This window comes from Anolis sagrei, chromosome 11 (assembly GCF_037176765.1).
Source record: "Anolis sagrei isolate rAnoSag1 chromosome 11, rAnoSag1.mat, whole genome shotgun sequence".
Classification (NCBI taxonomy): domain Eukaryota; kingdom Metazoa; phylum Chordata; class Lepidosauria; order Squamata; family Dactyloidae; genus Anolis; species Anolis sagrei.
The window spans coordinates 24,381,848-24,398,574 of NC_090031.1; the positions used below are offsets into that span (position 1 = coordinate 24,381,848).

General features: G+C 45.3%; 1 protein-coding gene across 2 annotated transcripts in view; it reads left to right on the top strand.

Moving 5' to 3' along the window:
- Window positions 1-3,586: 3,586 nt before the first annotated feature.
- USP32 (ubiquitin specific peptidase 32) overlaps window positions 3,587-16,727 on the top strand; it is a 152,799-nt gene continuing 139,658 nt past the window's right edge. For both annotated transcript variants that reach the window (XM_060756995.2, XM_060756996.2), the window contains exon 1: window positions 3,587-3,851. In XM_060756995.2, the coding sequence (XP_060612978.2) occupies window positions 3,794-3,851 (58 nt within the window). In that variant the 5' untranslated portion in view covers window positions 3,587-3,793. The remainder of the gene's footprint in view (window positions 3,852-16,727) is intronic.

Here is a 16,727-nt window from a genome sequence, read left to right on the forward strand (position 1 = left end):
AAATAATAATAATAATAATAATAATTATTATTATTATTATTATCATATTCTGAACATTGTTAGTGGCTTGGAATCTCTATTCAGAGAGAAAAAGCAGGATTATGATAATAATAATAATAACAACAACAATAATACAGTGTTCCCTCGCTACTTCGCGGTTCGTTTTTTGCGGACTCACTGTTTCGCGGGTTTTTCGCCGTGCCTTTAAATCTCCCCTTGCTTCTGCCTCACCCTCAGAATGCGATATACATATATGGCATCCCTACTTCGCGGATTTTCACTTTTTGCGGGTGGTCCTGGAACATAACACCCGCGATAAGTGAGGGAACACTGTAATCGAAATGCACAGCGATTTGCTGGGAAACCCACTGGCCGACCTATGGCAAGTTGCACTCCTTCTTCCATAATCTGTTCCTTTAGGTCGGAGGATCCTTTGGCTCTTGTTAAGAATTCCCTCGCTTTAATCTTATCTCTTCCAAGCGAAAATGTTTGCTCTTTCTTACTTTTCTTATCTGACAGCTTACCACAAAGGGGAAAAAAAGAAAGTAAAAGGAGAAAGGTGTGTTGGTTTCCAAAGCAAACATACAAGTCAAGGGCAAAGGGAAAAGGACAGTCCCGGGCTACTAATATTTTCTTTACAGACTTTAAATTCATCCCAGTTTGATAGAAACCCAATGAATGGCATCCCAGTTTGAAAGTGACCCAATAAATGCCATCCCAGTTTGATAGAAGCCCAATGAATGCCATCCCAGTTTGACAGAAGCCCAATGAATGCCATCCCAGTTTGAAAGAAGCCCAATGAATGGCATTCCAGTTTGACAGAAGCCCAATGAATGCCATCCCAGTTTGAAAGAAGCCCAATGAATGGCATTCCAGTTTGACAGAAGCCCAATGAATGCCATCCCAGTTTGAAAGAAGCCCAATGAATGCCATCCCAGTTTGACAGAAGCCCAATGAATGCCATCCCAGTTTGAAAGAAGCCCAATGAATGGCATTCCAGTTTGACAGAAGCCCAATGAATGCCATCCCAGTTTGAAAGAAGCCCAATGAATGGCATTCCAGTTTGACAGAAGCCCAATGAATGCCATCCCAGTTTGACAGAAGCCCAATGAAGGCCATCCCAGTTTGAGCAAGCCACAATGAATGCCTTCAGGGCTTTGGGACTCTAACTCCCAGAAGCCCCAGCCAGGTTGGCCAACTGACAGGAATTCTGGGAGTTGAAGTCCAAAAACTAAAGAGCTGTATTGGGGCAGCTTCCTATCTCTGTGTTATCAAATACCCGGATGTATTTTCCCCAAAACAAAATGGCCGCCAGCTAGCCTGAGATGGTAATGGAATAGTACAATTCCACACCAATTATTTACACATGTGACTTTCTCACTAAAATAAATCTCTCGGCTCTTCGATGGGCAATTTATCATATAGCTATATATTTTTCTCAAATGTATATTTTATATAGGAATATAGGAATTTAATCTAGTCTTGTGTAAAGTGAATCCATCGCTGTGTGACTCTAACTTTTCCTAACTCTATGGAATAGGAGAGGCTTGGCAACAGAATTCTCTCCTTCCTCCCCGCTTTCAAGGACTGTCAATCACATCCTTGTCCCCGCCTTCTTTGTCACGTGGCGCGCCAAGGACCGGAAAAGAGGCCAAAGAGGGAATAGAAATGTTGTTGATACCACACTTCAAGGTTCCCAAATTAAGGCCAGGGGCTCTAACAGCCTGGGGAGGTTTATAGTAGTTTAATGAGGTCATTACTTCGAAGCCAGCCCAAGTCGGAGTGAGCTCCCGGGCATTAATACTCTAGCTTGCTGTTGACCTATAATAAATAAAAATATAATAATAAACAGAGGCTGGATGGCTATCTGACGGTGGTGCTTTGAATGCAATTTTCCTGTTTCTTGGAAGAACGGGGTTGGACTGGATGGTGGCCCATGAGGTCTCTTCCAACTCTAGGATTCTATGATTCTATGACTGTTGGGAGCCGTTCAGCAGTGGAACTCCCTGCCCCGGAGTGTGGTGGAGGCTCCTTCTTTGGAGGCTTTGAAGCAGAGGCTGGATGGCCATCTGTCGGGGGTGCTTTGAATACTACGTATTATTGACATTAGTATTGAAATCTGAAATATATACAGAAAGTCAAAGTATTTTTGACATGAATATTGAAATTTTATTTATTTATTTAATTAAAAGTTTTGTATACAGAGCTTCTCGCCTCTCTTGAGGGACTCAGACCGGTTTCCAACCATAATATCCCATACAATCAATAAAACATCATAATACATATTACAGTAAAACATTAAAACAGCAATTACAATCAATAACTACAATGGTCAGTCGTCACACTAAAATCGTTGCTCATCATCCCCCATCCATATCTCAGGGTGTTGGCTCACTCGTCGAATGCCTGCCTCCATAACCTGCCTCCATAACCTGTTTCCTGAATGTCAGGATAGAAGGGGCGGTTCTGATCTCCAGTGGGAGAGAGTTCCAGAGTCGAGGGGCCACCACCGAGAAGGCCCTGTCCCTTGTCCCCACCAGACGCACTTGCGAGGCCGGTGGGACCGAGAGCAGGGCCTCTCCAGACCATCTTAATAATCTTGGTGGTTCATAGGGGAGAATACGTTCGGAGAGGTAAACAGGGCCGGATATTGACATTAATACAATAAATTAAACTTTACATTAATATTGACATCAATATTGAAATCTGAAATATATACAGAAAGTCAATTTTCCTGCTTCTTGGCAGAATGAGGTTGGACTGGGTGGCCCACGAGGCCTGTTCCAACTCTCCGATTCTATGACTGTGAGAGCTGTTTAGCAGTGGAACTCTCTGCCCTGGAGTGTGGTGGTGGCTTTGAATCAGAGGCTGGATGGACATTTGGCAGGGGTGCTTTGAAGGCGATTTCCCTGCTTCTTAGCCGAATGGGGTTGGACTGGATGATGGCCAACTTCTATGACTCTGTATTGTCGAAGGCTTTCATGGCTGGAATCACTAGGTTCTTGTGGGTTTTTTTCGGGCTATAGAGCCATGTTCTAGAGGCATTTCTCCTGACGTTTCGCCTGCATCTATGGCAAGCATCCTCAGAGGTAGTGAGGTCTGTTGGAATTAGGACAATGGGTTTATATATCTGTGGAATGGCTGGGGTGGGGCAAGGAGCTCTTCCCTGCTGCAGTTAGGTGTGAATGTTTAGCTGATCACCTTCATTAGCATTTGAAGGCCTGCCTGAGCCTGGGAAAATCTGTTGCTGGGAGGTGTTAATCTGTGCCTGGTTTTTTCTGAGGATGCTTGCCATAGATGCAGGCGAAACGTCAGGAGAAATGCCTCTAGAACATGGCTCTATAGCCCGAAAAAACCCACAGGAACCTTCTATGACTCTATTTGGGTGAGTGGGATTCCTGATAATGATCTTATGATTGTTGTTTTGAGAGAGCGAAGCCGCCTAAGCACCGGAAGTGGCGATCCCGGCAGGGCCTCTATACCCCTCTGCCTTTTGTTTTCTTTCTCTCCGGGGACTGGCCCCGCCCCGTCACGTGACGCAGAGGGCCTGGGCGGGGCTTTGAAAGACGGGGGCGGGGCCAACGGAGCAGGGGCGTCACGTGACTCGGCATGGAGGCGGCGGCGGCGTCGGCTGAGGCGAAGGCGCCCTCCTCCTCCTCTTTCTCCTTCCTGCTGAGGAGCCGAGCTCGGCCGCGGCGGCGAGGGGCGGAGGGGCCGTAAGCGGAGGCCGGGAGAGGGACGCCGAGGACTGAGGGCGGGCGGCCGGCCATGGACTGAGGGGAGCGGCGGCGCCATGGGCAACAAGGAGTCCCGCATCGGCTTCCTCAGTTACGACGAGGCCTTGCGAAGGGGTGAGTGGAGGGCAGCCGGGCGGGGCCTCGCTTGGCGCTTATGCAAATACGGGGGCGGGGCTTCGTCCAGGCCACACCGCCATTGGCTGGGGCGCATAGATATGTTGATTAGCAGGGTCCTGTCTTGCCCAAGGCTTTGCTGTAGGTCTTTTTGGGCTATATGGCCATCTCCTAGAAGCATTCTCTCCTGACGTTTCGCCTTCATCTGTGGCACGCATCCTCAGAGGTTGTGAGGTCTGTTGGAAACTAGGAAAATGGGGTTCACAGTGTTCCCTCACTTATCGCGGGGGTTGCCTTCTAGGAACTAATATTATTTGTAGAAAGAGGAGAATATGATGATGATGATGATTATTATTATTATTATGGAGTCCTCGGTGGTGCAATGGGTTAAACTCTTGTGCCATCAGGACTGACAGGTCAGAGGTTAAAATCCAACGATGATGATGACAACAATAATAATAATAATCTTTATTTATACCCCGCCACCATCTCCCCAATGGGGACTCGGAGCGGCTTACATGGGGTCAAGCCTGGACGACATATTACAGCAATAAAATCAAAGCATAAACAACAGACAACAACAACATTATCAAAATGGCATTAAAAGGAAAAGAATAATAATATTATTTTTTTGTTCCTGGCTGGAATCACTGCGTTGCTGTAGGTTTTTTTGGGCTACGTGGCCATGTTCTGGAAGCATTCTCTCCTGACAGCAATAAAATCAAAGCATAAACAACAGACAACAACAACATTATCAAAATGACAAAAAGAAGAAAAGAAAAATCATAAAAATAAACATTCCAATAAACACAATCACGATCGTGATGACAATGGGCGGGCCACATATTCAGAATAAAAACAGTTAAACTATAATGAGATAAAATAGGAACAGGACGTTTATAGGGAACTCATAAAACACGCAGAGTTGTGAGGCTGAACATCTTATTTGGAGAGCACGAACTCCATTGGCAGAAAACGTTGAGGGGTAGCGTAGATGAGCTCCCCCTGTCAGCTCCAGAGAAGCCTCCCACCCTCCCACAAGGATGGTAAAACATCAAAACATCCGGGCAACATCCCCTGGGCAACTTCCTTGCAGCCGGCCAGATCTCTCAAACCAGAAGCGACTTGCAGTTTCTCAAGTTGCCCCTGACATGAAATAAATTATTATTTATTGAGGGCTCCCTCTCCCCTGGCACCAACTCCTGCTCTGGGCCAGAGTGAAGAGAGAGGGTGGCAGAAGACAGTTCCATCTTGTCTCCTGTGGTTTCCTAATAAAGCACACGAGGAACTGTATTAAGGGGTCATGGCATTCGGAAGGTTGAGAAATACTGGTGTATATGAAACAGAAATGAATTTCACGTTTACACTTGAGTCTCATCTCCATTACATAGACAGTGTTCCCTCACTTATCGCGGGCGTTACGTTCCAGGACCACCTGCGAAAAGTGAAAATCTGCAAAGTTGGGACTCTATATCTATATAAATAAAAATATAATGTTCGTTTGTGGGATTAACATAACTGAAAAACCACTGGATGAATTGACACCAAATTTGGACTCAATACACCTACCAGGCCAATGAGTGACCATCGCCATAAAAACACTGAAAAACACAGCAGAAGAAACTTAAAAAGCCAAAAAAATTACAACACATGCACAAAACCACACACACACAAATACACACATATATACATATACACACACAAAACACATATACACAGAGTGGGCCACAGCAATGCGCGGCAGGGGATGGCTAGTATCTATATAAATAAAAATGTAATGTTAGCTTATGGGATTCACATAACTCAAAAACCACTGGACGAATTGACACCAAATTTGGACACAAGACACCTATCAGGCCAAAGAGTGACCATTGCTCATAAAAACACTGAAAAACACAGCAGAAGAGACTTAAAAATCAACAAACAAAAATACATTACAACGCATGCACAAAACCACACATATATATACACAGACACACATATACACACACACAAAACATATACACACAGACTAGGCCACAGCAATGCATGGCAGGGGATGGCTAGTATATATAGAAATGCCTTGCCCATTTACCGGCCATGCTGCTTGCAGTGGGCTTCTTCTTCCCAGAAGCCCCCTGCGTGGAGGGAAGTTTCTCACCAATTGGCCAGCTGGCCAACTGGCAACAGGTCCTGCCCCACTCACCTTGCCCCAGCAACCTTTGCAGCGCTGCTCAGAACCTCTGCAGGGCTCCATGGCTGCTGGGGCAAGGTGGGGAAGCCAGCCCTGGCTGATCCAACCTATGGATCGGCCAGGGCCGGCTTCTCCATCGCACCCTGGCAGCCACCAATGCCTAGGGCAGCGCTGCAGAGACTGCTGGGGTGAGGTGGGGAAGCTGGCCCTGGCCGATCCGGGGTGGGGCGGAGCCTGCTGCAAGAGACTTCCCACTGCGCAGGGCCAGCTTCGCCACATCGCCCCGGTAGCCATGTAGCCTGCGGACCCGCTGTTTGGTGGTTAGGGTTTAGAATATTAATTCTAAACCCTAACCATGAAACAGCGAGTCCGCGGAAAGCGAACTGCAAAACAGCAAGGGAACACTGTATATATCTGTTGAAGGTCCATGGTGGCAGAAAGAACTCTTGTCTGTTGGAAAAGAAAATGAAGGAAAATTGCCATTTCTAGCTGTCATCATCATCCACAAACCGGATCAACAGTTGGGCCACACAGTTTACAGAAAACTTACACACACAAATAGATACCTAGATAAAAAATCCAACCAAAATCCAAAAAAGAAACACCATTAAAGCCCTGGCAGATTGCGCAAAAATAATCTGTGAACCCCACCTCATCCAAGACGAACTGAACCACCTAAACTGGGCCCTGCAGGCTAATGGAGACTCCACCTCAGACATCAGAAAAGCTGCAAAACCAAGAAGAAGCCATGAGAGTCAAGACAAAGATCCACCCAGAGGAAAAGGGTTCTTGTCATACATGAAGGGAACCACTGGCCACATAGGGAAGCTGATGAGGAAACACAACCTGCAGACTATTTACAGACCCACTAAGAAAATTCAACCAATACCCCGTTCAACAAAGGACAAGAGGGATCCTCTCCCCTCTGCAGGAGTCTAGCACCTGTGGAACTCGCTCCCCAGCCAACTTAGGTCATCTACATCCCTCCTTTCCTTCAGAAAGAAGTTGAAAACATGGTTGTGGGACCAGGCCTTTGGGTAACATGCTGAGAATGACAATGATAACAATGCTATGGAAAATGGACTATGGACAAGTTTCTGATTGTGTCACTGGTCACAGAATTTGATTTAGATAAGGCCAACCAGACAGTCATATTTTAAAACAGATTTTAATTCGAATTGATTTAATGTTTTTACCTGCATGTAATTATTGTATTTTATTATGCTTTATGTAGGGGCATTGAATCGTTGCCGGCTGTAAGCCGCCCTGAGTCCCCCTCTGGGGGTTGAGAAGGGTGGGGTACAAATCTATATAAATAAAAATGTAATGTTCATTTGTGGGATTAACATAACTCAAAAACCACCGGACGAATTGACACCAAATTTGGCCAAACACACTTATCAGGGCAACAAGTGACCATCACTCATAAAAACACTGCAAAACACAATGGAAGAGACTTAAAAAGCCAAAAAAACAAAAATTACATTACAATGCATGCGCAAAACCACATATACACAAATATACACAAAAACACAAAACACATATACACAGAGTGGGCCACAGCAACGCGTAGCAGGGGACAGTTAGTAGTTGAAATAAATAAATAAAGTATACCATGCAGCTGTGGACAAGTCTACAGAGGGACCACCAAATGCAGCATTGCCCAAAAACGAATCAAGGAACATGAAAGGCACTGCAGACTAATCCAACCAAAGAAGTCAGCCATAGCTGATCACCTATTGAACCAATATTATTTTTGGAGAACACAGAAAGGCTGGACCGCTCTCACAACCACCATGTCAGGATACACAGAGTAGCCATTGAAGTCCACAAGAAGAACATGGACAATTTCAACAGAAAGGAGGAAGGTACAAATCTATATAAATAAAAATGTAATGTTCATTTGTGGGATTAACATAACTCAAAAACCACCAGACGAATTGTTGTATTTGGGATCGGCCTCTTGTAAGCTGCACCGAGTCCTTCGGGAGATGGTAGCGGGGTACAAATAAAGGTTTATTATTATTATTATTAAGGGAAGGCTCTCTTTCAGGGCCACAGTGACATTGGATAAGCCCCGGAAGAGGCTGGTGTTGCCATTTCCCTTTGGGCTATCACGTTGGTAGGGCAGGAAGAGAGGAATGGAGGCACTATGAGAGTCCTGCTCTCCCTCTTTCTCTCTTTTCCTCCCAGCTGAGACGTCAGGGCAGAGTGGCCCCAAGCGTTCCTTTGCATTCCTGACATCCACAGCTGCTGCTACTGTGGACCGAAGAAATGCTAGGGAAGAGGAGGACGCTGCCAACGCTTCTGCCTTGGGTTGTACCTTGAGCTTTCTCGGAAGCCTGGCAGGGAGTGGGTGGGAGTGGACTTGGTTGATTGAGCCTCCAGATCGTGGCTTCCTTTGGCACTGTATGTGTATCAGTCCTTGGCTGAAATGCTGAGCCTTCCCTTTTTTGCAATCTTTTCACCTCTTGTTCTCCTTTCTGGGTTGTAATCGGTGGTGCTATATGCGGAGTCCCTAATGGTGCAAGATAACTCACTCAAATTCCCATTGCAACTGGTTTCCAGTGATCATGAGAGTCAATGTGTTTACCAGGGGTCCTCAAACCCAAACCAGGTCCAGTTCACTGTCTCTCAGACTGTTGGCGGGTGGGGCGGACTCTATTTTGAGAAAAACATGGACAAATTCCTATGCACACTGCAGATATATTATTTGTACTGCAAAAAACATGAAAGAACAATACAGTATTTATTTATTTCGTTACAGTATTTATATTCCGCCCTTCTCACCCCGCAGGGGACTCAGGGTGGATTACAGTGTTAGCTCCATTGGCTGCCGGTTCAGTTTCGAGCACAATTCAAGGTGCTGGTTTTGACCTACAAAACCCTGTACGGTTCCGGTCCAGTGTATCTGTCCGAACATATCTCCCACTACGTCCCACCCCAGAATTTGAAATCATCTGGGGGGGCCCCTGCTCTCGACCCCACCGCTATCACAAGTGAGGTTGGTGGGGATGAGGAGCAGGGCCTTCTCAGTGGTGGCCCCTCACCTGTGGAACTCACTCCTGGGGGAAATCAGGGCATCAACATCCCTTCTCTCCTTCAGGAGGAAGGTAAAGACGTGGTTGTGGGACCAGGCCTTTGGGCAATCTGATAACTAACCAGACGAATAGGACTGACAGGACTGACAATTGTGGAATTGGAAATCGAACTATGAGATAGCGAATGCTGACCGTCAATGAGGAGAAATTGGTTTGTATTGGTTTTATGATTGTAACGCAAGAATTGTTGTTTGATTGTTAATTGATGTTATTTTGTTTTATTGCTGTTATGTGATGCGGGCATCGAATTGTGCCTTGCTTTTGTAAGCCGCCCTGAGTCCCCTTCGTGGTGAGAAGGGCGGGGTAGAAGTAACCGAAATAAATACAGTGTACACATATATGGCAAACATTTAATGCCAATTTGATATACAATGTATACAGACATACACAGAGGCTATTTAACTTTTTCTGGCCGCCAGTGGGAGCTGTCGCTTTCATCGTCCATCTGCGACACTGATGAAGTACTTCCGCATTCCCCGCATGCTTTTGCTGGAGTGCTTTGCTGGAGTCTTTTTTATGGCCTCATAAATTAGTTAATTTAGCCTCCCCACACTTTTAAGGTGGTACCTTGTTTTCCTACTTGACAGATGCAACTGTCTTTCAACTTGCAAAGGTCGACAACAGGCTACACATTTGGTTGGAAGCCCACTCCAACCCGGGCTGGCTTCAAACTCATGACCTTTTGGTCAGAAGTGATCTTAATGCAGCTGACACTCAGCCAGCTGCGCTACAGTCCCGGTGATGAACACCAACATAAACTTACCAGTATTTCAATGGGAATTCTCCTGTAATTTCTTGTTTGGGCTTGGCCTCAGGGAAGCCGCCCCGAGTCCCCATTGGGGAGATGGTGGCGTGGTATAAATAAAGATTATGATTATGATGATGATGATGATTAATAATAATAATAATGGTGGGCCTGCTTTTGGCTGATCAGATAGTCAAGTTAATTCAGATTGTTGTTGTTGTGTGACTTGAAGTTGTTTCAGACTTAGGGCCACAGACTCGTACCTAATATTATTGCTGCCTGCCATAGCATTGCACTTAATTCCCGGTCCCCCTAGAATTTTTGGGTTTGCACAAATCTTGTCCTGGCCTTTTACATTTTTGAATTGCCTTGAACAGGCAGGATTACTTTTAATATATGTGTGTTATGGCGACAATTTTATGCTTATATTTTGTTTTGTTAATCTTATGGTTATGTTGTTTTTTACTTTGTATGTTTTTTGATACTACCTGGGAAAAGCTGAGTCCCCTCGGGGAGATGGAGCGGTATATAAATAAATAATAATTATTATTATTATATTATAGGGTGACCCTAAGCCTAACGTTTAGACCAGGGGCCGAGTAAATGACCTTGGAGGGCTGCATCCGGCCCGCGGGCCTTAGTTTGAGAATCCTGGTGTATACAGTGTTCCCTTACTTATCGCAGGTGTTATGTTCCAGGACCACCCGCGATAAGGGAAAATCCGCGAAGTAGGGACACTATATATGTACTACCCCAGTACGTGTGAGGCATCGGACTGTCCCCTCCTAGGAGTGGCTCCGTCCACTCCCCCCCCCTCTCAGTCCCTTCGCCTTTTCTTTCCTCTTCTCTCTCCCCTTCCCTTCCTTCTTCCCTCCCCCTCCCCTTGCACACTACACTTCCCACTGGCTCCTCCTCACGTGCCTGGCTCCCCCTTCCCTCCTCCTTCCCCGCTTGCACGCATCTTCTTAGCTTTCCGGTGGCTGATTTCAACCAACCACGATCACCAGGTAACGGTTAGATGGTATTCCCTCGCTACTTGTATATTTAAAATTAATTTTTTTTGAAAAACCGCGAAACAGAGAGTCCGCAAAAAGCGAACCGTGAAGTAGCGAGGGAACACTGTACTTGGAAACTGGGCCTTTTGGTTCATTATATTAGTTATTATTATTATTTATGTGGTTAAGAATGGTGGGCCAGGGCTTGAGAGACCTACATTCAAGTCCCCATTGCTTTGAAACCCACTGTGTGATTGAAATGGCCGTGTTAGCTCAGCTTGATCTAGCTGACAGTGACCAAGGAGGAGCAAAGAAAGATCTTGTCTTGATCTCAGTGAAGGCGCCCACAAATATACAAATACCTTGATGGGTTTTTAAAAGTGCTTTGTAAGTAAAAGTAAGTAAAGTAATTTTATTGATTAGCCCTTAGGCTATATCACAATATCAAACCAAACAAGGCCCTATAAGACTTGACTGCACTCTATGTGGTAAGTTAATATAAGACACTTATAACAATATTTATTTATTTATTTATTTTATTTAAAAGTTTTGTATACCGGCCTTCTCACCTCTCTTGAGGGACTCAGACCGGTTTCCAACCATAATATCACATACAATCAATAAAACATCATAATACGTATTACAGTAAAACATTAAAACAGCAATTAAAATCAATAACTATAATGGTCAGTCACACTAAAATCGTTGCTCATCATCCTCCATCCATATCTCAGGGTGTTGGCTCACTCGTTGAATGCCTGCCTCCATAACCAAGTCTTCACCTGTTTCCTAAATGTCAGGATAGATGGGGCAGTTCTGATCTCCAGTGGGAGAGAGTTCCAGAGTCGAGGGGCCACCACCGAGAAGGCCCTGTCCCTTGTCCCCACCAGACGCGCTTGCGAGGCCGGTGGGACCAAGAGCAGGGCCTCTCCAGACGATCTTAATAATCTTGATGGTTCATAGGGGAGAATACGTTCGGAGAGGTAAACAGGGCCGGAGTCGTTTAGGGCTTTATAGGTTAACACCAGCACTTTGAATTGGGCTCGGAAGCTAATTGGCAGTCAGTGGAGCTGGTGTAACAGCGGAGTGGTGTGCTCCCTGTACCCAGCACCCGTTAGTAGTCTGGCTGCCGAGCGTTGGACTAGCTGCAGCTTCCGAGCAGTCTTCAGAGGCAACCCCACGTAGAGAGTGTTGCAGTAGTCTAAACGGGATGTAACCAAAGCGTGGACCACCGTGGCCAAGTCAGACTTCCCAAGGTACAGTAAATAAATACGATATGATAAAACTGAGTAAGTACATCATATTTCCTTATCTCCCCTACAATTTACCCCGATCAGCCCCACATATGTGGTTCTCAGACGTATTGTTTTGCTTAAAAACAGAACTGTTTTATATGTTATTTTTGGGTCTTGGCCACATATAAAATGTGTTGTTCTGATGTGAGATTCCCGATACCTTGCCCGTTTGATATATGGTCCAAGGTAGAAGTCTCTCACCTTCTGATACAATTTACAATCAAATCATATGTGTGTTATATCGTTAATTTCAGATGCCCCGCATATACAACTCCGATACTGTAAAATCTCCCATATCTGGCCATTGTCTCAAGCTGATCAAATCAAGCTCGCGTGAATACCTCCCTAAAATGTTTTGGTATTTGCATTTTTAGATAGGTAGCCATTTGAAAGGTATGTTTATATTGACTCAGCCATTTTAGGTTGGCAACTTTATTGAGAGTGGCTATATCTTTTTGTGCTTCTATGTCCAAAATTCTTTGTATAGCTCTCTTTCTTACTTGGTCACTTAAGGTGCAGGAGACAGGAAGACCACAACTTTGTGTTTTTCAGAAGTTGTGTTTCCAGATTTTAAATCAGCAATATTAATTCATAGGAAGTTGCTCAATAAGACGATGGAGCTGGATCTCTGTGCTTCTCCGTGATGAAATCCAGCTGATTTCCCACTGTGAGAGGTATCCCTTGATATATATTTTTAAAAGCGGAACAAAGACTAGAAAATGTCAAAATGTTTTTTGAGGGCAAGGCTATGAGTCAGGAGGTGCTGGTTTGGAGGGAGGGCTGGGAAGAAGAGGAAGAAGATTGAATTTGACCAGGTTCATAAATAGCTGATCTTCTTGGGCAAAGAAAAGACTGTTTCCAGGCAACCAGGATGGGAAGCTTTGCCACATTGGATGGTGTGCCTTCACTTTCTAAGGCCCAAATGATGCTCCTGAGATCCATGCAGGCTGATATTGGTCCACAATACGTAACTTTGGTTGATGTATTGTCAAAGGCTTTTATGGCTGGAATCACTGGGTTGTTGTGTGTTTTCCAGGCTGTCTGGCCATGTTGCAGAAGCATTCTCTCCTGACGTTTTGCCTGCAACTATGGAAGGCATCCTCAGAGGTTGTGAGGTCCTAACAATGAATGCCATCCCGGTTTGATAGAAGCCCAATGAACCATCCCAGTTTGAGATGGCCCCAATGAATGCCATCCCAATTTGAAAAAGGCACAATGAATGCCATCCCAGTTTGAAAAAGGCACAATGAATGCCATCCCAGTTTGATAAGGCCCCAATAAATGCCATGCCAGTTTGATAGAAACCCAGTGAATGCCATCCCAGTTTGAAAAAGGCACAATGAATGCCATCCCAGTTGGATAGAAGCTCAATGAAAGCCATCCCAGATTGGGAAAGCCCCAATGAAAGCCATCCTAGTTTGAAAAAGGCACAATGAATGCCATCCCAGTTTGAAAAAGGCACAATGAATGCCATCCCAGTTTGAAAAAGGCACAATGAAAGCCATCCCAGTTTGAGATGGCCCCAATGAATGCCATCCCAGTTGGATAGAAACTCAATAAATGCCATCCCAGATTGGGAAAGCCCCAATGAATGCCATCCCAGATTGAAAAAGGCACAATGAAAGCCATCCCAGTTTGAGATGGCCCCAATGAATGCCATCCCAATTTGAAAAAGGCACAATAAATGCCATGCCAGTTTGAGAAGGCCCCAATGAATGTCATCCCAGTTTGAAAAAGGCACAATGAATTCCAACCCAGTTTGATATAAGCCCAATAAATGCCATTCCAGATTAGGAATGCCCCCATGAATGCCATCCCAGTTTGATAAAAGCCCAATGGATATCATTAAAGACTGGGAAAGTCACAATGAATGTTATCCCATTTGGAGAAAGCCACAATGAATGCCACCTCAGTTTAAGAAAGCCACAATGATAACCATACCAGTTTGAGAAAGCTACGATGAATGCCATCCCAGTTTGATAGAAGCCCAATGAATTCCATCCTAGATTGAGAAAGCCCCAATAAATGTCATCCCAGTTTGAGCAAGCCATAATGAAAGCCATCCCAGTTTGTGAGAAGCCCAATAATTGCCATTGCAGTTTGAGAGAGGCCCAAAGAATGCCCTCCCAGTTCGATAGAGGCCTAGTGAATGTGCCATCGCAGTTTGAGAAAGCCACAATGATTGCCATCCCAGTTTGATAGAAGCCTAATTAAATCAATACTGAGAATGCCTGCCATAGATGCAGGCGAAATGTCAGGAGAGAATGCTTCTGCAGCATGGCCATACAGCCTGGAAAACACACAACTTAACTTTGGTTGGTTTGCTTGTAGTGTTGCATTTGGTTCTAAGCACTGCTTTAGATAGTTACTTGAAGACTATGTCGATGGTTGGAGTTATCTATAATATTTAACCAGATCATAAGACTTCAGCTTGCAAATCTGAAACCTCATTGTGCTTTCTTCAGTACTCAATTTATTGTAATATTTTTTCTTTTTAACATTTCAGTGGCTGTTGTATTTATTTTTCAGATCAGTTTTTGTCACCCTCTCTTTCTGGGAATTCAAAACATGTAAACGTCACATTATGCTCAGGCCCTGCAGTTATTCCCACAGAGGTTGTTGCCTGCAAAATATTTTTGCTCTAAACAGATCCACCTTTGTAATTTGTGGCCAAACAGCCTGATTTATTGGGCGGGTGTGGAGAGGAGACGAACCAGTTTGGTCTGAGCATATCACAGGCCATCTCCAATGCCTCCCAACTGACCCAAGTCCCAATATCTGACCAAACCTGGGCTCACTGTAAGCGTGAGGCTGACAAGCTGAAGAGATGCATGAAAGTGAGCATGAAAACACTGGGCTGTCCAACTGAGAACTGTCATGTTGTGCAGGGAGCCACCTACCGTTTCCTGGGAAGCCTTTGTGGGTGTATGCGTTTTATTTAAAGCAGTATGTGTGAAAAAGATCTTGGAGTCCTCGTGGACAACAAGTTAAACATGAGCCAATAATTCGTTCTTCGGGGGAGGCCCTCCTTTCGCCTCTTCCATTATCACAGGCCTGGTTGATGGGAACCAGGGAGAGAGCCTTCTCCTCTGTGGCTCCCCAACTCTGGAATGCATTGCCCGGTGAGATTAGGCAAGCTCCCACCCCAGAAACCTTTAAGAAGAATGTGTTGTCAAAGGCTTTCATGGCCGGAATCACTGGCATTTTCTCCTGATGTTTCGCCTGCATCTATGGCAAGCATCCTCAGAGGTAGTGAGGTCTGTTGGAACTAAGAAAAATGGGTTTATATATCTGTGGAATGACCAGGGTGGGACAAAGGACTCTTGTCTGTTGGAGCTAGGTGTAAATGTTTCAACTGACCACCTTGATTGTACTGCTATGTTTTATTTATTTTATTGTGATGCGTTTTTTGTGTTATTTTATTGTAATGCATTTTTGGGCTCGGCTTCTTGTAAGCCGCCCCAATTCCCCTTTGGGGAGATGGTGGCAGGGTATAAATAAAGATTATTATTACTATTATTATTATTATGTAGCGGCAAAAAAAGCTAACGGGATTTTGGCCTGCATCAATAGGAGACTAGTGTCTAGATCCAGGGAAGTCATGCTCCCCATGCTCTATTCTGCCTTGGTCAGACCACACCTGGAATCACACAGTGTCCAGTTCTGGGCACCACGATTGCAGGGAGATGTTGACAAGCTGGAATGTGTCCAGAGGAGGGTGACTAAAGTGATCAAGGGACAGGAGAACAAGCCCTATGAGGAGCGGCTTAAAGAGCTGTGTATGTTTAGCCTGAGGAAGAGAAGGCTGAGAGATGGTGAGGGCCATGAATCAAGATGGGAGGGGAAGTCATAGAGAGGAGGGAGCAAGCTTGTTTTCTGCTGCCCTGGAGACTAGGACGCGGTGGAACAATGGCTTCAAACTACAAGAAAGGACATTCCATCTGAACATGAGTTTGAACTTCCTGACTCTGAGAGCTGTTCAGTAGTGGAACTCTCTGCTCTGGAGTGTGGTGGAGGCTCCTTCTTTGGAGGTTTTTAAACAGAGGCTGTATGGCCATCTTTTGGGGGTGCTTTGAATGCAATTTTCCTGCTTCTTGTTAGAATGGGGTTGGACTGGATGGCCCATGAGGTCTCTTCCAACTCTAGGATTCTATGACCGTGAGAGCTGTTCAGCAGTGGAACTCTCTGCCCCGGAGTGAGGTGGAGGCTCCTTCTTTGGAGGCTTTGAAACAGAGGCTGGATGGCCATCTTTTGGGGGTGCTTTGAATGCGATTTTCCTGCTTCTTGGCAGAATGGGGTTGGACTGGATGGCTCACGAGGTCTTTTCCAACTCTAGGATTCTATGACTGTGAGAGCTGTTCAGCAGTGGAACTCTCTGCCCCGGAGTGAGGTGGAGGCTCCTTCTTTGGAGGCTTTGAAACAGAGGCTGGATGGCCATCTTTTGGGGGTGCTTTGAATGTGATTTTCCTGCTTCTTGGCAGAATGGGGTTGGACTGGATGGCTCACAAGGTCTTTTCCAACTCTAGGATTCTATGACTGTGAGAGCTGTTCAGCAGTGGAACTCTCT